The sequence below is a fragment of the Fusarium verticillioides genome, chromosome 9, assembly GCF_000149555.1.
Source record: "Fusarium verticillioides 7600 chromosome 9, whole genome shotgun sequence".
NCBI lineage: Eukaryota > Fungi > Ascomycota > Sordariomycetes > Hypocreales > Nectriaceae > Fusarium > Fusarium verticillioides.
In genome coordinates this window covers 2,736,428-2,756,879 of record NC_031683.1, presented here as the reverse complement: position 1 = coordinate 2,756,879, position 20,452 = coordinate 2,736,428, and the positions used below count along the sequence as shown (strand labels likewise).

Below are 20,452 nucleotides of genomic sequence, written 5' to 3'. Positions count from 1 at the left end.
TGGGATATTAATACTACTATTAGTAGTAAACGAGATTACTTAGAGCGGTAGCCTAGTATATGACAGCAACCCCGAGGTCTTGCAGAGAACTCATCAGGCCAGCAATAGGCTCTATAGTAAAACCTCTAGCAAGAACTATTAGCCACGTCTGGCAGCATATGCTATAAAGAAGATCTGCCCAATCTCCAGACATGTTCTTGCTTTTATACTTAAGCTTATAGTTAAAGAGAGGAAACAGTCTATCGTTTTTCCTAAAATGACTTAGTATATAGTCTTACTTCTAGCATTTCTTTAAAGCAACCCTTAAATCTTACTTACTAGAGATAATCAGTATATAATAAAGAGTATTATTAGTATAAGTAATATATATTACTTATAAAACTATATTTACTTTACAGGACTGTAAGCTTAGTATAATAATGCTTTAAGCTATAAAATTCCTATATAGAGATAAGTTTATATACTATAATTATTAAAAGTAAGCTTTATTATTAGTAATTTATTTATATTAAAGAAAGGGAGTTAAGGGATTACTATAAGTATATATAGTATATTAGCTATATAGCTAGCTTGCTTAAGGCCTTTATATTATTAGTCTTGCTTTATAGAAATATAAAATACAGATATCTAAGCCTCTATATATAAAACTATAGGTATTTACTTTAACTTACTATAAGACTTAGCGTTTAATAGACTGACCTACTGAATTATATATTAACATTCTCTAGTAAATATAATTAGACAATTGTTTAAGTATGATTACAATTAGTTAAGCTACTATTTAACTATTAGATATTACCGCTTATTTATATAGCCTTATTAGTACTCAGATAAGAGTGCCTGCCTTCCAGCTCTGGGGTCTTGGTAGGCCACTGAATAAGTTCCTGTATTTGCGTCTCCTTTCGTTTCAATTATGTGATGTCCAGGGCTTCTTACAGGCTGCATGGGGATAAGGGCTGGGTCAGCGACTGTTACAACCCTGCCATCCACAGCTAAAACACGCTTCTGGCCGATAGGTACCAGGCTCAGACTTGGTACCCGTGCGATGTAGCCTGGTTTCACCTTGTTTGGCTCCGATATTGTGTGTATCAAGTTTGCTAAGAGGGTTCCGGTCCAGTGTGCGTCAGTTGCGACCATGAGACCCAGCCACATTACAATGGCCAGGAACAGAGCTAGACAGCTAAGCGCCAGCTGCAAGCGAGACATGGCAACCATCAATTTGTCAACGCTTATCTGTACAAGTGATGGGTCGACGCTGACACTGTACCCTCTAGCAATCATCAACGACTCGATTGTTTCAGAGTTGTCCCATATCCAGGTCAAGACATGGTTGTTGAGGGACTCGGCGCTGAGATTAGACCGAGGGGCACCCAAACCTCGGATGATCATCATAGCAGCAGTGTCAACCTGGCCATAAAAGACTTGTTTTTCAACTGCAGGCTTTGACGCCGCGCAATCAGTCTTGGTCACCTTCCCACCAAACGCCTCATTCTGAAAGTTCGATCGCTCACATTTCTCAAAAGGTTCAGGTGCCTTGTCGAGTGTTTCAGATCGAATAAGAGTCATGTTTGTGCTAGTGATGCTGACAATGGAGTACTGGCTATTGTTGTTATTCTGTGGCGTGTAAAAGCCCCACTCGCTTTGAAGAGCCGACTTGTTGTCATTACCGACTGCGTTTGCGCCGAAAAGATAACTGAGGTCATTGTTTTGTGCATTTATCATGCCATCAACGATGTTGCCAATAAGGGTATTTTTTTGTTCTGTCTCATTGGAGCTCCAGGTGCGTCGGACTAGGTCAGTGACTTCCCCTCTGGCAAATGGGTCACCAGGACTGGTTAACATAGTAACCTTCAAAGTAGCCTGAGAGAAAGTATGTCGCCTCTCTCCCTTAGTGACAGTAAAGACTTGTGTCATCAAGGCTGAACCACCGCCCTTTCCAACCGAGACCCAGATGTTGTCCAATCTCTCAGGAAGAATATATCTTGTATCGAGATCAGTAGCATCACTCCAATGCACCTCAGGCATGCCTGTTACGGTCTCTACATACTCGATTGCAAAAGCGTTGTCGAAAGTGCAATTCCAGACAACAGAGCCTCCATCAAATCTCACACATTTCGTGTCAAAGGTGGCGTCACCGATCTTCCCTACTGAAGGGTACATTGATAGAGTGTCTGGGGAAACTGAAAATCCATCACTGTCTAACCAGATACGGGCATCGACACCATCTTGTCGTGTTGGTGAGATAACCTCGGGAGCCTCGTCGCCATTGGTGACTTGTCCGGTTAAAGTGTAGTTCAGACCAGGATTAAAAAGCTCGGAGCCAACGACTTGAGGGAGTTTCTCTGTGATACCTTCAAGTTGACTCCTGTTGAGAGCGAGTTGAATGATATAGGGAGGATTACTATTTCTCTGGAAGTCGTAATCAGCAACTGTCGCATTTGTCGCTTTGAATATGTAGCCTGGCGAGTCTAGTGCCCAGAGAAGAGTGCCATAGAGTGAAAAGACAATGTTGAGTAGGCTAAAAGCAATAACAACTAGTCCCGCTCGCGATAAGCCACGAGATGAGATGTAAAGTGTTCGCTGGATATAATCCTCCGTAAACATAAGGTATGATGTGAACTGTCCTGATCGGGCCGCAACGAGCGAGAAAAGCTTGAAGACAAAGATACCCATAAGTAATTCCGCACATTTGAAGATGACGGATTTGACCGCATTGTGATACAGAGGTATCGATGATTTGATAAACGAGGAGGATGATTCGATCATATCGTGAGTTCCAGAAGACAACAACAGAATGAGGGAAAAAATAAAAGAGAAAAGAAAAGGCAGCCCTTCTTGGCAGACAGCTGGCGCCGACTTGATTGCCTTTCTAAGATCGGGTGGCCAGTATTCTTATACAGGCTTGTACTTGCAGCCGCGTATATGGATAAAATGAACTGTTAACTTAGGCTGATTGGTGAGTTTACGGCAATCAGCCCATCACTTCCTTCTTAGGTTAGCGTCAGCTTTCCGCTTAAGGTTGAAAATCAAGGGTCTTGCAAGAAAGAGGGGTAGACACACGGGGCGATTCCGTAGTTCCATTCCGCTATTTCAAAATGCTCACTACCCTAGATACTCTTACACCTTGTAATAGAAAGATGACCTATCTGCTTTGATCTAACAGGTAGTTCCCTAGTGTACTGCGCGTTGAATAGCGTATGCCAAAAGTTGAACACTCGTCTTTCTATGTCTGGAGATTGCTGTTTCATGAGATTTCAGTCGTTCAACTCGCACACAGTTGTTGATTTGCTAAATTGGATAGCGCCACCAACACATGGGATCTATCTGCAACACACTTTCACATTTTGGTCTGTTGACTTCCTCACATGATGATGGGTGACGCCTCTAAAGAGGTCGTTCACTTCAAATCCAGGGTTCCCAATATCAAGCCAACCTGAATTCTCTCTGATATATCTGTCTCATAAAACACGTGAACGACGTTACGTGGAACATGACGATCTGCTTACAAAGCAAGATGCAACCATTCAGCATCAACCTTGAGCAAAATAACTCATAGACCCATTGAATTTGCTTAAACTCAACAGATACAAATTGGAAGACAGTGTAAGATATCGGTATATGGCTTATCATCCTGCTTAATCACTGAGAAGCAAGGAAGCTGCACTGGAGCTTGAATATCTACTTACGAAAGCTACGATCATTTGCCTCGTGGTGAATAAGACGATTTACCTAGCAGGCGAAAGTCGCATTCAGCAACCTAAGCTAGTCGACCACGCGATATTTGATTCACATGACGCGTTATCCCTCCTAGCTGCTGAGTCAGTCAGAGGATTCATGGATCTCGATTTCAGGCTGACTGTTTCACTGTCCGAGTCTAGTGCAGCCTGGACGTGTGTTTTAGGTACAGATCCCTTTCATTGCAGTGACAAAGCTGCCTCACTAACAAGAGTGATAGCATAAGAACAGATCGAGCCCCAGGGCCACCACCCCGCTCTTTACCCCAATAAACAAAATCCCAAGTTCGTATTATAACACAAACTGAACACGTCCAAATGCTACTGCAAGCTGGTCCGGCAACTCAATCCGTATGGAAGACTTTGAACAAATGGCTTCCCCCTTTGTCGGGGGATAAAGAATGGTGGTGGAAGACTCTCGGCCCACAACTCCATACCCTCCTCGCAGAAGCGGACTATGACGGGAACGAGCAGTACGAAGCTCTGTTGTTGTTGTACAGATGGGTCGTTCCAGAAATGGGACCCAGACCACGGTCTAGCATGGCACCCTGGAAGAGCTTCATGACCGATGACCACTCCCCCATTGAGTATAGCTGGAAATGGAACTCTGGAAGCAAGAAGCCTGACATCAGATACGCCATTGAGCTTGTCAGTCCCTTAGCGGGAAGCAAGCAAGATCCGTTCAATCAAATCCCGACTCGCCATTTAGTTTACAACCTCGCCAAAATCATTCCTGAACTCGATCTAACCTGGTTCGAACATTTCTGGCATGAGTTGCTGGGTGCTGAGTCTCCCATCCCATCCACTTCTGGAATTTCGACAAAGGGTTCAACAATATTTGCAGCCTTGGAAATGCTGCACGGTCACTTGTCGATCAAAGTATACTTTATACCAGTTGAGACACAAGATGTTAGCGCTTGGCACCAGATAAAACATGCGATTGAAACATCAGGATGTCAAAATCTCGAGACTTTGTATCGCGTGGATGCATATCTCTCCAGCCACGACGATGGGAGACAACTCCGCCCGTTCATGCTGGCAATAGACCTTGTCGAGCCCGGTGCTTCACGGCTCAAGATATACGCAAGGTCCAACCAAACTTCGTTCCGCTTCGTCCGAGACGTTATGACTGTTGGTGGACTTCGCACAGACTTGGATAAGTCTTTAGAGAAGTTTTTCGATTTGTGGAAACGTGCACTTGGCCTCAACCATGACGCGTCACCTGGAGATGAGCTACCTGAGGTGGATCATATGACATCCGGGGCAGTATTTAACTTTGACGTTGCACCAAAATCTTCGATTCCCGACGTCAAGGCATATATACCAGTTCGACACTACGCTGATAACGACCTTCAAGCTGCGCTGGGACTTATCGGGTATCTTGAAGAGTTTGGGAATGGGTACGGGGTTTACTCGCAATCGTATCTTCGTGTATTGGATATGTTGGCACCGGCAGGTCAGCTTGATCAAGCCACTGGGGTCCAGACCTACTTCGCTGTCGCGTGTCAAGGTGAAAATCTGTCCCTCACGTCATACTTGAATCCTCAATTGTATGCAGCGTTTCGAGAGTCCGAATGTCCATAGATCTCAGTAATTCAATTCCAAAGCGGTCAGATGCTCAAGCCAGGAACAGAAACTGAGAAGCGACCTTATATCTACTCTGGCTTCCTAGCCCACACAGTTCTCAAGCGAATATATGGGTGATTCTTCCTGTCTCTGATTTCTCGTCGGAAGTTGGCGATATATACATGGACCTCCTCGGGAGTCCATCCAAGTGTGTTGGCAACGAACAACACAAGCCCTTCAGTGTCCTGAGTACTGAACAGCTCACCAAACTGTCCGATTTGTTTAAGCTTGGGATCTTTAGGGAAAGGGTTCAAAGGTAACTGAAGGTGAGACTTGTTAGCGTATCCTTACCTATCACGGAAGAATGGCTAACCTTTAAGTCCCATTGCTTGATATCTGTAAATCCTGCTTTCTCAATGCCGGGTCTCTGAAGATCGTCTCCCACGACAGTGAATGTATTTCCAATTATTTTGGAGGCCTTGATAAAGATAGGTCCCCACTGCGCCATTGCCGAGTCGGGTTTCACACTATCGTCATCACTCTCGATGATAGCTGATGCTTCAAAGGACTCAACCCAGCCGCCCGGCTTAAGAACTTTGAAGGCCTGTTCAAATATATAGTCCCAGTTTGGAACACATCCAACTAAATAGCGCAGGTGGACGTAATCGAAGGACTCTGGAGGAAAGGTCCAATCTTGGTTAAAGTCCTCGATCTCGCTATAAATAGATGAGACAATGGCATCATCAGTAAATGAGTCGCAACTTACAACTTGACATTAGGTGGTACCCATGAAGGTTGAATGGGAGATATGTCCGTCCCTATCACTTCGCACCCTGGATGCTTGTCGGCAAAATCACTTTCAGGTCAGCAAGGCCAGAGGCTCGAGATTCTTCAGTTACTGACATGGCCCATATGCCTATGAGAGAGTTCTCAAATCAGTACAGCAACTCCAGATGACTTTGCTACAAGCATTGGCGTACCTGTTCCGCATCCAATGTCAAGTACACTCTGGTATTAACGGATGACTTTAGCCTAGAGCTTATTGTTCTGAGAGACCAAATGACTTACTTGAATTTTGCCATCGAGGGGAGCAAAGTACAGCTCACCGTCTTGCGAAAGAGTAAACATGTGATGTCTGAACGTATTAGTTGACACAGCTCCGCAAACGATTTGCATCTTACGCAATGTCCATGGCTTCACTTTGCCGTTCATCGTTAGAGCCCCTGGCACAATATCAGCCTTGCCTTCGATCACCTAACGACTGACAATACCAATAGGCGGCATTCCCTCTTTCGCTGTGATAGGTCCTGCCATTGATGGTGCGGTAGTGGAGAATGCTTGAGGTAATAGAGGCCGTCGAGCTTTCGGAGTCCTCGCCAAGACCTGGGTCATCTTCCTCCCCCTCAGCAAGATCGTCGACTTCTAGCGCCTGCGCAGCAGCTGCGATAGGTCCTTGGCTGTGGGAAGACCGTGGAGAAGGCGGCGAACCGCTCTTGGGGCTCTTTTGAGACATTTGCAGCAGTGTAGTAATAGACAAGAGTTGGGCACGAGCAAAAGTGAAGAAGAAAGCTGCGTTCCGACCGAGATCAATGCGTCTTTTAATTGTGCGCAGAGCTACGAGGCTTACCCTCAAGTTCATGATCTGATTCGATATACCCCAGGTGCAGTGTAACATATGACGGATGTTACTTGCCTGTAAATATAAGGACCATCACCTTTCGACCACTTAGAAGATGGTATTAAGCGACTCAATACCACTTACAAGCCCATCCGGAGTGGGAGCAAACAAGGGGTTTGCCGTCTTGGCAACAGTTATCGCCAAAAGTCGCAGTCGAGCCAAGACTTTATAAATAGATGTAGAAAAAGAAGGGTATCTGTTCTCATTGGGACTAGTTCCTTCTTGCTACTACGTAACTAGGCACTTAAGAGATTGTCTACCGGTATTTTTGCCGTGCTATGGTACGTATGGCAACCCCGCAGAATTTGAAGTAGACCCAACCCCGCATTTTTATTATCCCGTAACTCCCGTCCATTTCCAGACAAAACAGACGTACTGTACCCATGTGCCGAGCAGTTAACTCCAATCTTCGCAATACCGTCCCTTACCAATCTGTAGTCAGTTATCACTCGCTGCGATGACCCTCTCTTGTAGTGACTGCGGTGCTACTTTTGCCAGAGACGAGCATCTTCGACGTCACCAACGACGGCACCTAGACATTCGTCCTTACTGTTGCCAAGATTGCAACAGTACCTTCACACGAAAGTGAGTCAAGCGGAAACATGTGTTAGCTCTCGGCTATAGTCGTGTTAACTAAAAGCCAGGGATACTCTAAATCAACATTTACTTACCCATGATCCTGCCAGGACGACTCGTAGGTCTCGGAGGGTTGCCTATGTAGCCAAGGCTTGTATTTCCTGCGCCCGATCCAAACAACGTTGCGACGGCCATTCACCATGTGGAAGATGTTCTCTGAAAAACCTCGATTGCGTCTATCGCCCCCTGCAGCAGAAGGGACAGAACATAACCCATGGTGCCAGTCCCCAGTCTCATTCCTTCAGCGAGAAGGATGACCATGCACATAGCCTTCTCCCCGCGGCCCAGAGCCATCCATGTCCCTTGCCACTTAACTCAGCCCTAAGTGTTCATAGTAGCGCGTCTGAAGCGATCGACGAGCCTCCTTCACTATCGACAGACGTCGGCAACAATGCTGTAGAGATGCATTCAGGTACAGGGCAAGAAGCCTTTCCTAATGGAGTCTCCGTCAACAATCTAACATTTGAAACTGAAGGACTGGACTTCCAAGACTGGTCGCCGCTTGGTATAGACTTTCCCTGGAACAGTTCCATGCACTCCATGCTTGATAACTCCTTACTTGAACTACCTCACCCCATGGCATTCTTTTTCCAGAGTCCTATCGACCCCCTCGACCACGCAGATGCCCATACAGTACAGCCCCCCGTGGATAGTGAGCCCATGGTATATCAACTCGAATGCGAAACCCCGACCCCCAGCTTTACTCAGCCCTTAGCTATCCCAGGTTCTCAGGCCCAAACCAGCCAGACATCGCCCGCAACCACTTTGCATACCTCTGTCAGAGATGATGATGACCTTGAGCCATGGAGGGCAGAAGACTATGGGCATGTGCCCTATATAAACGAAGAAGCTTACCAAGTTATGGTCTCCACGTTTGAGCAACTCAATAGCGACAATGCATATTGTATCCCCTTCACGAACAAGCATTTGCCACCTCTACAGCACATGCAGATCTATATGCAGGTTTACTTTGAAGAGTATCATCCTGTTTTCCCTCTACTCCATAAGGCAACATTTTTACCTACTAAAGACAATTGGCTACTGAGTCTTGCCGTTTCAGCGATCGGGTGCCTGTTTTCGAAAACCGTACAGTCAAGAGAGGTCTATCCCATCATGCAGGAATTTCTACGCCGAGCTATTCGCATCCAGGTTAGTGCATCCTTGCTGATTGTTGGATTCGGCCTTTACGAATATAATTGATACTAATAAATCTTCCTTCAACAGCTGGAACGGAGTCAGACTTCAACACCCAATATCTGTGTTGCTCAGGCTTCCGTCCTGAACCAGATTGGCATGATGTACGGCGGTGACTTAAGATTCGCAGAATGCGCCCAGGAGACAATGGCGCAGCTTGCGACGCAATGCCGCAAGATAGCTTCATTCTCAAACATTTTAGGCAATTCATCAGTCGGTGAAAATGTGGTATCTCAAGACTGGCAAGCATGGATCAAGGCAGAGTTAGAAATTCGTTTGTTTTATTGCGCTTGGGTAAGTGTCCTGCGTCTGATTCTTTTAGCCTTCAGCAAGGCTGAAATGATAACAACTGACTCAGCCTAGCTTGTAGATAGCCAGCAAGTTGGATTCTTCGCCTTCTCATCCACGATTCCAATAGACTTTCTTCAATCACCCATGCCGGCCAATGGAAATGCCTGGGGCATATCTAGTGCCGAGACATGGAAGAATAGTCTCAAAGAGGGTTTGGGCTGCAAGCATACTTATTAAATGGCCTGGAGCTAACAACAACTTCAGATTCATCTTCTCAACAATTATTCTCTCTCCGACAGGTGCTCCTGGGCCTTTACCGCTATCGTGAGGTCTCTGGCAAGCTTGATGCGTTTCACTCGCTTCTTCTGGTCATGGGCATTCTTAATGACCTGTCTTGGCTTCGTCATGCTCATTTATATCTGGATATACTGGAGCGACATGTCGAGACTTTGCCACCAACAGCTCTTTCTCGAGCTGCCATGACTAATGTTCACATGATTTCACTCCTGATATACTTCCCGACTAGAGAGGTTATTGCCTTTGGACGTTGGCGAGTCACCAAAACGCAGCATTCAATGGTTGTTGGTAAACTGAAGAGATGGATGTCCGATACCCGCAGTGCACGAGAGGCTTTGATACATGCATGTCGCATCTGGTCTCAGATTCGCTTAAGCCGTACCAATGCTCATCATGAGGCACCGGCATTCCTTCATAGCGCTATCTCGATCTGGGCTTTGGTCGAGCATAGTAAAGAGTTTGATGTTGGCGATGAATTCCCAACCCTACGGCTGGATGCTTCAAGTCAAGACGCCAAGTCCTGGGCCGCTGGAAACGACAAGAAACGCCTGTACTTGAGCGGGGTTGGTCTTCTGGGACATCGAGGTGCCTTGGCGCGACTGATAAATGAGACTGCAAGATTGCTAGAGGGAAGGATTGCCTGGCCTCAAGCTTGGAGAACAGGGCCATACCTGAAACAGTCTTATGCCGAATCACGGATGCTTCAGTAATTTGTAATTTGTAATACTGGCTGAGAAGATGTAACGATCGCAGCGACATAAGGTAGCGGTAAGATCTATATTCGATACATTCAAGCCAACCTGTTACCCAGCTAGCGGCTCCATCCTTTCCCGGTTCCGCATAGCCGCTTCAAACTCTTTCTGTATAGTTTCCAGTCTTTCTGGGCTCCTGACAGTCAATACGACAGGTAATTCGAGTCCAGGGTTACCTGGCATGTCGCCCGGAAAGCTTTGGGGGTCAAGAGGAAGCTTTGTTCCTGGCTTCAAACTGATGTCGAAAGCCCAAAGAATGCGCATAACACTAACAGCGAAGCTTCTATCCGCAATATGATAACCAGGGCCTATACAGGGCAGATTTAGTAAGGGGTTGAGGCGTATGGATCGTTACGATTGACTTACAGATACGACGTCCAGCTCCGAAGACAAAATGGTCTCTTTTAGAAACGTCAGGGGATGCAGCACTCTCTTGGCTCTGATATTGAGTCAGCATGCTATTGAATACCTCGCACCCCTTTAATGTCTCACCGATCTTGTATCACCGTCAAAACGCTCAGGGATGAAGTTGTCAGGGTCTCTGTAGCGTGTAGAGTCCCGATGGATTGCCCTAGTCTTACGTTAGCATGGGAGCCCATCAAAGCCAATACGAGGGCTTACCAAGCATTCAGATGTATCCTCGCTCCCTTTGGTATGCGGTAATCCTTGTAAATTATGTCTCGAGTCGTGGTATGGGGATGGCCCAGGGCGACAGGTGGACGCCATCTCCATGATTCTTTCATAACTTGACGGATGTATGGCATACTGTCCAGATCCTCGAAAACCGGAACTCTATCTCCAACAGCCGAATCTATTCACATGAGTATTCTGCAGCCCTTTGTACGCGAGTGTGATTGAAGCGCTTCAACAGACTTACCAATTACTTTTCTCGCTTTGTTGCAGACATCTGGAAATGTTAACATGGCCTCAAGGAATGACCAAGTTGAAATCCGGCTCTGCCCTCTTGTCAGTACTACAGCATGGAGAAATCGAGGTACAGTAAAGCTTACCGTATCCGAAGCCCCAATGATTAACATCATGCCTAGGTATGAGGCATCCTCGAGGCTGTCAAGTCCCAGGTGGTTCGGGTCTTCGATGACCCTTCTGATGAAAGTCATATGAGGCGGAGCCTCTCCAGCATCAATCTGTAACTTTACCCTCTGGGTGATATGGTCAGTCAAAGACTTCGTGACCTGCGGGCTACCGAGACGGATCTTACCTTGAGCTTGTCACAACACCACTCATAGTCACGCTTGTGTCTGGCCTTTGCGCTCCTTTCCCAAGGTTTAAGAAATAGTGGCAGCTTATCCAGAATGTTGAAAGTGTCAACTAAATAGTAGCCAGGGAGCATGCCAAGGATCTGGGCTAGGCCTGTTTCGAATATGTAGTCAATAACAGGACTGTTGTCTTCAGGGACATCAAGGCCAAAGATCTGGGACGAGAATGTGCTATATGTGTAGCGACCAATGCTCGACCATAGGGATTGCGGATTGGCACCTTTGTTGGGATCTTTTGCAATGTCATTTAGGAACTTCAATGTTTCGAAATGGAGAAATGGAAGGCCAGCATCAGCAAGATTCAAATTAGTCAGTCCAAAGGTTGTGGCCTTCCGTTGACTTTTCCATGCCTTTTCACTCGAGCTAAGAAGGAGAAGATTGAGTCGGTTGCATATCTGCTCGTTACTGACAATCCAACGCGGTCGTTCGGATGTTTGGGCCGCAGCCTTGTCGAAGATTGCCCTGACGGCTTGGTCGCTATTGATGAAGTACTCCTGGATAGTACCCAGCTGGACGAAAAACACCTCGCCGTATTCCTCGGCCCACTTTTGGAACAGAAGATGCTGGCGATGGTTCTTGGCTGCTTTCAGGACGGTTGGAAGATGGCCAGCGAAAATGTTTGTGCTAGGGGGTGAAGGCGGAAGAGGAGGAAGTCCCTTGGTTTCCCGGCGCCTTGATATTGCTTTGTGGACTAGGACCAGAAGCAAGGAGAGGACAGCCAAAGCTATGGTCATCTCCCGGCTAAGCATGGGAAGTGTTTGAAGCATAACGAGTCTTGGTTATGTAAAGCAAAGAGTAAGAGTTGGTGCGTTTGCCATAGATGTGACTGTATATAAGGTAGGTTATATTTACCATTCTTATAAAGAACATCAGTGGACTAAATAGCTTATTTCGATTGAATGGAAGATAGATCATGTAGCTCCATGCCCAGTAGAGCTAGCCGCATTCGTGCTAGTTGTCCCCGTGGGGTTATCCGACCTACCGCGGGTTTTCCGGAAGGCTGCGCCCTCTCCATATTCCGATTTTTCGCCTTGCGGAATATGGGGTCCCGGTGTGACAGACGCAGAAGCATTGACTAGGTTTACCACTCTATTCAATTGACCATCATTTAGAACCGGGATGTAATATCCAAATCCTCATTACGTGCGGGACTGACAGTATGCTTTTGTCTCCATGTTCCGCAATGCCTATCTATACCTTGCCCCCTTAAGCCTGAATGGAACCTTGATCAGTTTGAGCAGCTAACTGGATATTGTGAAGCCAGTTTCATGGCATTAACTTGTGTCGGTAATCTCAGACTCACTATTCCAATAGATGTAGCCCTCCATACCCGTTATTCGTACCTCTCTCAGTGTCTGCAACCCTTGCCTCTCCATAATAAAAGCCTCCTCCATTGAACTTCCCTTCAAGGCTTGGGTAGTCAAATTTTCTGTAAATATTCTTTATCCGTCTAGCACTCTCAAGAAAGCTTCGTCTGATCGTTGAATAGTTAGCGATAGCTAGCTTTCCATCCCGCTTCACAAAGTCCCCATTCACCATGACATGCAAGATATCAGCAACGCTGGCATGCAGCATAATTGCAGCAATGGGGTCTGTCCACCCCAGCAGTGAGGGTGACTCGGCTGCATTCCAAACAATTAGGTCTGCCTTTGCTCCTTCACGGATGACTCCAAGTTCTGGACGGCGAAGTGCGAGACCTCCGGCTCGAGTTGCAAGCGAAAAAGCCTGAACAACACTCATTGGGTTATTCTTGGGCACCTCCCACCCGGAGAGTACCTTGTCAAAGAAGAAATAGCGGACGCTTTGCAACCAGATTCGGGCTTGCGTTAAAATGTCGGTTGAGTAGGTGAAATGGGTGTCGACGCCGAGCGCAGCCTGATTCTGGATATAGTAGGAGTGTGGATGCGTATGTCCGTAGTGCATCTCCGACTCCGGAGTGATAGAGAGATATTGGTTTGTTTGACGAAGAAGGTTGGCGCCAGTGGCCGTGAGGAAGCTGCCGTGAGAAAAGACGACTGGTATCGACGTGTTGAGTAGGTCAAAGGAGTGAACGTCCTCGGGAAGGTTGGAGACTCCAAAGGGTCCAGCAAGAGAGTGGGTTGTAACAACCGAGACATTAAATTCTCGTGCCAGGTTTGCAACCTCCTTTGCAACATCTGGAGGGTTCGGGCCGAAGGAATCATACGCAATTCCTATCTCAACATTGCTGTCTTGCAGAAGGCCATTCTCAGCCATGTCAACGAAGTTAGGAATCTGATCCTTAACTGTGTAGTTCAAGGACGGAACATCATGGAAAGCGTAAGCCCAAAATACACGAGCACCACTCTCAATTGAGGCATTGAGACCCGCATAAGCTGTTTCATTCGACCAAGTATGATGAGCATGGTCCAGCGAAGTTGTGACTCCGGCGTTCAGGGCCTCGAGGAGTCCTGCTAACTGCCCCCAGTAAACGTCTTTGGCATTGAAATGGGGTGCAGCTGCGAACTCTCCGTAACGTCCAAAGTATTGAGCCAGGGTAGTATTGGATCCAAGTGTCTTGAAGGCTGTCTGCCAACCATGACGATGCGTGTCGATGAAGCCAGGGCTTATGATCTGGTCGGTAGCATCGATGACCTCGGTATTTCTGGGAAGCCGAGATGGCTTGGAAGTGTCGATGCTTGCGATCCGGTCGCCCTCGACTAATAAATAGCCATTGCGAATGACGCGAGGCTCTGGATCAGATTCGTCCCAAGCAATAATAGTGGCACCGGAGAGGAGCTTGTTACTAGCGGCAACACCAGTTACACTGCCAACAAGCGACGTAGCAACATAAAGAGCTTGTTCAAACTTCATGATTGTCGTTCAAGAGAAGAGAGAGGTGGAGAATTCAGTAACAGGCATAAAGTCTCTGCGTCATTATGAAGAATGAAAAGTGCATGACAACAGCACTCTTTTATAATATCGAAAATTGCTTAAGAATGGCGTTAGTCCGGATATATATATGATGCAACTCTTGATATACTTTTAGTCATTGCTTGCAAGAGTGGATATCTGACGTCTTGAAATCTAGAAATTCTGGAGTGGTAAGAGGTGGAAGACGGATATACGGAAATAAAAGAAATTGCATTTATAGCCGAGACAATGCGACCCACGGTACTGGCACCATCTTACTAACAGAAATACAGAGTCAACCGCCAAGTCATGATGTGTTGCTGACAGGTTGGTACTCAACTAAACAAATGTTTAAAGTCATTTGCATTCTTATTAAGTACCTGACATAAACATCTAATCTATCTCTTTCCCCTGTCTCATTTTAATAGTCTAAAAGTTTTAAATCACCAAGCTAACACCTCCTGAATACCACCACAAGACAAGCTCGAACACAATGCTTCGTCCTCCTTGTTAGCCTCAGCAGCTTTGTCAGATGGCAGCTGCTGCCTTGCTGGCCAGATCTGCTTGCCTGCTTCCCTCTCAAGTTTGGCATGCTCGTGAATTGCCTGTCGGTGAGACTCTTGGAATGACAGTGGGCCATGTTCCAATCGTGGATGCAACTCCCCACTAACAAAGATACCTGCGTTGAGATTCTTCTGAGCGCCAATACACAAGTCCTTATCTTCCGAAACAACGCGTGCATACAGATCAGCGATATTATGGAAGTCCTCTTCGGATGAGTTCTTGTTGCGGAAGATTTGATAGTGCATAGAAGAGGAGGTAGGGCCAAGTGGCATGAAACGCTGAATCATCATGAAGTGAGGCCTGCATGGTATTAGAGGAATCCTATGTCGGGAGATATCAGATACTTACAGGACTACGACTGAAGCACTGGGGTAGAAGTATGTGCTTGCGAGTTGCATTCCGCTCTTCTTCTGCTCCTCAGTCTGGATGCTCGAGTGTTTGATCCATCCTTCGCCGGTGTCGCACTTTGTCTTGCCGAGGTCTGCAAGGGTAGGAAGATCGGGATGGGTCGTGGGACAGTGGTAGCATTCGTTGAAGTTGTCGGCCAAGATCTTCCAATTGTATTCACCCTCCATGCTGTATTCATTGTCGAGGGTGTAGTCATCCCAGTTGACCTTCTGAAGACGTTCTTGCTGATCAATACCGTCGAAGTAGCGAGTCCAAGGTTCTGGGTTCTCAGAACTGTCGAGATTGACCCAAACAAAGCCATACGCATCGACCTTTAGATGGATCTTGAAAAGGCCGTTCTTGCTCTTGTCAAAGTTCTCGAGCTGATCATAATTGGGTGCCTTTGCGAGGTTGCCACTCAGTCCATAAGACCAACCATGGTACTTGCATGCAAAGATGGATGAGTTGCCTTGCTGTCCGCCTTGAACGACAGGAAAAGCGCGATGACGGCAGATGTTATGGAAGGCGTTAAGGTTGCCCTTTCGATCACGGGCAATGACGAACTCGTAGCCAGTAGTGTTAAACTTCATCCAATCGCCAGCCTTGGGAAACCGGTTCTGATGGGTAGTAAGCAGCCACTTCTTGGAGAAGATGGCACGCTTCTCAAGTTCGTACATCTCGGGAGAGTTGTACCATGTCGAAGGGAGAGCACGGACTGGGCTTCGGTGGCTTGTTTCGGTGAAGTTGTCGCTCTCGACGTTCACCTTGAGCTTATTCGCAGTTGACATTGTGTGGTGGGCTTTGCGGAGATAAGGTTTGGCGAGATTGGTGATGTTTATGTTGCTTGAGAGAGTAGCTCGACAAGACAGGCATAGCACTTTCTTATAGACAATCGTGTGCCTGATGGAACCCGGGCTAGAAGATAACGACCCCGATGTTCCGGGTTGTACCCCTCACGATGACAGCGTATCGGATGCATACTTTTGTCATAATGAGGCTGGTCTTCGGGAGTTCTGATAGTGCGTGCACGCTTGAACAGGTCTTGTGACGCTGATCACCCGACCCCTTCAGCCAGAGATATGGAGAGATAGCAATGTTAATTGTCGTTCAGTGATTGGCCAGCACGCCGAGTAGCGGTATCGCAGACCGAAGCCGTATCTTCCGTCAAGCAGACATCACCAGTAGCGCAGTACCAAACGATATCGCGTCTCCGCTCTATTGGGTTTAGACTCAGGCACCTGATCGGCTTCTGAACCGCTTCGGGACAGATAAAGATAATGCGCAAAGTCAATTGGTGGGTGTCAGTGTCACCCCACATGGCTCTCTCGGTACTGGGACTCCTCGGCTTCAGAACCCGAGAAGCTTCAGCCACGTCGAGTCAAGAACCCGAGAGATGTGCAACACTCGCTTCGGTTTGGGAATCCGTGTGAAATGATTGAGTGTCATCGATTCTCTGTTCTTCATTTCAAGGCTTATCTTTTCCCTTTGCGGAAATGGGTATGCAAGCTGTGCATATCATGAATGAAGCGTCGAAAACTCTATGGTAACTGCAGCCAGTCCCGAGTTTGGTGGCTTCAAGTCATGTGTTTTCGGACCGAAGTCTGATAGGCTTGGAAATAAACCGGGCAAGATCGAGATGAATGCGGGGGTGGATCATTGCAACAATTCCGCACACTGTTAGGCTGCTCACTGTTCCTGACCGAATCCGTAAAACGGTGAAGCCACTCTTTTAACAGTTTTAAAAACGGATTTGTCAAATACAGTGGGTCGTTCAGTTATGTGGAGTTTCAGTCAGCCATGCCAGAGTAAAAGGTGACAAACACATAAGTCGAAACAAGTACGTCAATGGATTCCAGGCAGGATTTAGATAAGAGAGTTGCATAGCTTACGCAGGCTTCTGTCTATACTGTCAGAATGTCCTATTTGCCTTGATCTTAGCTTTTGTCCTGATAATTAATGGTTATATGATCTATTTGCGAGCCCACTCTCCCGAAAGGTAAATCCTGCCCTAAGGCTTATAATGCTTTATGCATCTTGAGTATAAGCAAACTCGATCTTGCAGATATCATGATATATCTTAAGTTGAAATTGATTAAAACATGTGAGTTACGGATAGCGGAACAGTGGCAGGTTTTGCTGAATAATTGGTCAACTGATTTTGCTGCGGAGTTTGGCGGAGTTTATTCTCAATGCCCAAATAAATGATTGATATGCTCTCACAGGAAATAAAAAGATTCCAGGCTTACAACTTGAGTTATACTATCGGGCAACTCAAATTGTGTTCCTTGTGCCTGCAATGCAATTAATTCATCTGGAGAGCACAGAGTCGGGCTTTACCTGCCTTAACTCCGCAGCGAGTCAGCGACCAAACTGAGTGGGCCGGCCTTTGCGGAGTTTGTTGGCGAACATCTTAAATACCTTCGACTTGTACATCACTTCCATCAAACAAATACGTATCATAGACAGCAAACAAAATGAAAACAAAGATCGCGATCGTTGGTGCTACTGGGGAAACTGGAGGGTCGATTGTCAATGGCCTTCTCGGATCCGAAACCCAATTTGTCCGCGCCTGCACTCTTCCCGCTTATTTGACTGTGCTAACATACAACAGGATATTACGGCTTTGGTGCGACCAAGCTCAGCTGAAAAGCCAGCGACTATCAGCTTGAAAGAAAGAGGCATCAAGATTGTGCTAATTGATCTTGGTGGAAGCCATGACGAGCTGGTAGCTGTGCTTACTGGGATTGACACAGTCATCTCGGCCATTCACTTTCAATCACTTGATGATGAGATTCCATTGTCAAATGCAGCTAAAAAAGCTGGTGTGAAGCGATATGTGCCCTGCTTCTTCGCTACCATTGCACCTCGCGGTATAATGGATGCTCGCGATAGAGTACGTTGACTCCTCATCATGAGACCACATACCTAACTATCACTGTAGAAAGAGGCAGTCCTAGATCACATACAGCGTATTTATCTCCCCTACACTGTTATTGATGTGGGTTGGTGGTACCAGATCACTCTGCCCCGAGTCCCGTCCGGCAAGCTGGACGAATGCCTCGTCTTCCCCAACAACAATATCATCGCCGGCGGTGACATCCCTTCTGCGCTCACGGATATTAGAGACATCGGAAATTACGTCGCTGCCATAGTGGGCGACCCGAGAACTATCAATAAGAGAGTATTAGCCTACACAGAGACCAAGACGCAGAATGAAGTCCATAAATTGGTGGAGAAGGTGCTTGGTGAGAAGCCAGAGCCTACTACTGTAAGTCTATTGACCTGAAACCTCGTGAACCATTATTGAACCATTGCAGTTGTCAAAGGAACAGCTCGAAGAAATGCTAGCACCTTTCAGAGGATCCACAGAACAGAACCAAATGCGAAGTATCTACGAGTACTGGATGTCTTGGGGCGTGCGAGGCGATAACACGCCGGAGAACGCCGTTTACCTTGGGTATGTTCTTGCAAAGGACTTGTACCCCTCCCTCCACGCTAGAAGTCTAGAGGAGTTCATTAAGGATGCTGCTGAAGGAAGGGTCAAGAAAGTCTACCAACAGTGACACCCTAGTTGTTAGTGCATTGGATCCATCGTGTAATAGCGCTTAGTTAGCCGATAAAAAATGCTAAGAGGGACAACTCACTGCATTGACAATTGTAGCTCTGTAGCAAAGTATTGACTGGTATGGTACGGAGTAATGCCTGTGAAATTGACAGAAACACCGAGACAGCCTTTTGTACTGGCCATCTGACATGTCAATTAGGCAAGCTTGGCAGTCCTACACGTGACCCGTTGGTCGAGTTTCATTCGAGAAGGGGCTTGCATTCCTCCTTTTCTTCCGGCTCAATATACGTGCAATGCGTAAGCTCTTGCTATACCTACCTACAGTTGACTTGTCTAGCCTCCAAAAACATCATTATTTATTATCTATATAGTTAATAGAAGCTATTATAGAAAAAACACAGTATTTTTTTACTTTATATACTTAATTAAAAGTATTATTATATAACGTAGTTAATAAGCAAGTAAGTTATCTAAGTAAGTAAGTTAAAAATCCCTTATCTTATAACATTTCTATCTAATTAATTAATTCTTAATAACCTAATATATTATAGCCTTTACATAAGGCTAGAATCCTTCTTGCTTTTTAAGCTCTTTAAAATAACCTAAAACTAAGTCTATAATAGGCTATAACTAACTATAAGGTGCCCTTTAAAACCTTATATTACTGCTACTATAGTATTTAATTATAATATAATTTTATCTTAAATTTATAAAAACTATTTAATCTAGAAAAATAAATAATAGTCTAATTTATCCTTAACCTAGATTTATAAGAATTTCCTTTATAACTATATTTTATAAAAGATATAGCTAATTCTTTACTAGCTAACTATAATATATTACCTATTAATAAGCGCTAGGCTTATAACTTTATAAAGTAATAACTAAAGCTAAAGATATATTTATTTTAAAGATATAACTATTAAAAAGCTAAATATAAAGATCTAACTATTATTTATAGCTAGTTTAGGCTTATATAAAATATAATTATAAAGTATAGTATTTAATTGAATAATATCTAGAACTTTAATAAAACTAGCTTTATAATAGGCCTTATAATAGCTAGAATAGTAATTATAGGCTTAAAAAGGTAAAGAAAACTAAAATTAGTATAGCCTAGAAATTAAAAATAGATTACTGCTATTATAGTAATTAATATAAAAGGTTAATTAATCCTACTATTTATTATTAATTTAAGCTAATATTACCTTACTAATTAATATTAAAAAAGTAACTTCCTAGCTAACTAGGTTATTATAATAAGCTAAAATAGATAGATAAATAATAAGCTAGGTCTTGAGTAGCTAAAGTACTTTAATTAATCTATAAGTATTTAATTAATTAATACCTATTATCTCTTAATTCTTAATAGTTATAAAAGTTATTACTTTATTAAATTTAAAAGATATTACTAAGATTATAAGATTATTATACTTTATATACTTACTTATATATCTTATTTATTTTAGCCTTTTAATATTAAGTACTTTATAGTACTAAAAAAGGCTTATAATTAAGAAATAAAATATTTAATTAAATACTTTATAACTAATATTTTTAAGACTAAGTTCTTCCTAGCTTTTTATATTACTTTTTAAGCTACCTTTATAGAAAGTAATATATAAAAGAGTTTTAAAGAA

General features: G+C 44.9%; 8 protein-coding genes across 8 annotated transcripts; 3 read left to right on the top strand and 5 right to left on the bottom strand.

The window, feature by feature from the left end:
- Window positions 1-819: 819 nt before the first annotated feature.
- Window positions 820-2,813, bottom strand: FVEG_09965 (hypothetical protein; the record flags this gene model as incomplete). The annotated part of the gene is made up of 1 exon (XM_018899034.1): window positions 820-2,813. The coding sequence occupies exon 1, from the start codon at window positions 2,764-2,766 to the stop codon at window positions 820-822; it is 1,947 nt and encodes a 648-aa protein (XP_018757024.1). The 5' UTR covers window positions 2,767-2,813.
- Window positions 2,814-3,700: 887 nt separating this feature from the next.
- Window positions 3,701-5,318, top strand: FVEG_09966 (hypothetical protein; the record flags this gene model as incomplete). The annotated part of the gene is made up of 3 exons (XM_018899035.1): window positions 3,701-3,818; window positions 3,879-3,901; window positions 3,956-5,318. The coding sequence occupies exon 3, from the start codon at window positions 4,053-4,055 to the stop codon at window positions 5,316-5,318; it is 1,266 nt and encodes a 421-aa protein (XP_018757025.1). The 5' UTR covers window positions 3,701-3,818; window positions 3,879-3,901; window positions 3,956-4,052.
- A 71-nt stretch (window positions 5,319-5,389) lies between these two features.
- Window positions 5,390-6,939, bottom strand: FVEG_09967 (hypothetical protein; the record flags this gene model as incomplete). Its single annotated transcript, XM_018899036.1, has 7 exons — window positions 5,390-5,620; window positions 5,674-6,016; window positions 6,067-6,156; window positions 6,259-6,308; window positions 6,369-6,435; window positions 6,482-6,523; window positions 6,572-6,939. The coding sequence occupies 7 exons, from the start codon at window positions 6,937-6,939 to the stop codon at window positions 5,390-5,392; spliced, it is 1,191 nt and encodes a 396-aa protein (XP_018757026.1).
- A 1,077-nt stretch (window positions 6,940-8,016) lies between these two features.
- On the top strand, window positions 8,017-10,106 carry FVEG_09968 (hypothetical protein; the record flags this gene model as incomplete). Its single annotated transcript, XM_018899037.1, has 4 exons — window positions 8,017-8,763; window positions 8,839-9,102; window positions 9,172-9,310; window positions 9,364-10,106. 4 exons carry the CDS (start codon window positions 8,017-8,019, stop codon window positions 10,104-10,106), a joined length of 1,893 nt encoding a protein of 630 aa, XP_018757027.1.
- A 93-nt stretch (window positions 10,107-10,199) lies between these two features.
- Window positions 10,200-12,192, bottom strand: FVEG_09969 (hypothetical protein; the record flags this gene model as incomplete). The annotated part of the gene is made up of 7 exons (XM_018899038.1): window positions 10,200-10,456; window positions 10,515-10,587; window positions 10,641-10,719; window positions 10,770-10,959; window positions 11,026-11,104; window positions 11,159-11,308; window positions 11,368-12,192. 7 exons carry the CDS (start codon window positions 12,190-12,192, stop codon window positions 10,200-10,202), a joined length of 1,653 nt encoding a protein of 550 aa, XP_018757028.1.
- Window positions 12,193-12,727: 535 nt separating this feature from the next.
- FVEG_09970 (hypothetical protein) lies at window positions 12,728-14,257 on the bottom strand (the record flags this gene model as incomplete). Its single annotated transcript, XM_018899039.1, has 1 exon — window positions 12,728-14,257. One exon carries the CDS (start codon window positions 14,255-14,257, stop codon window positions 12,728-12,730), a length of 1,530 nt encoding a protein of 509 aa, XP_018757029.1.
- A 482-nt stretch (window positions 14,258-14,739) lies between these two features.
- FVEG_09971 (cytochrome P450 oxidoreductase) lies at window positions 14,740-16,035 on the bottom strand (the record flags this gene model as incomplete). Its single annotated transcript, XM_018899040.1, has 2 exons — window positions 14,740-15,160; window positions 15,209-16,035. 2 exons carry the CDS (start codon window positions 16,033-16,035, stop codon window positions 14,740-14,742), a joined length of 1,248 nt encoding a protein of 415 aa, XP_018757030.1.
- Window positions 16,036-17,721: 1,686 nt separating this feature from the next.
- Window positions 17,722-18,885, top strand: FVEG_09972 (hypothetical protein; the record flags this gene model as incomplete). Its single annotated transcript, XM_018899041.1, has 4 exons — window positions 17,722-17,808; window positions 17,859-18,140; window positions 18,189-18,515; window positions 18,565-18,885. The coding sequence occupies 4 exons, from the start codon at window positions 17,722-17,724 to the stop codon at window positions 18,808-18,810; spliced, it is 942 nt and encodes a 313-aa protein (XP_018757031.1). The 3' UTR covers window positions 18,811-18,885.
- Window positions 18,886-20,452: the final 1,567 nt, after the last annotated feature.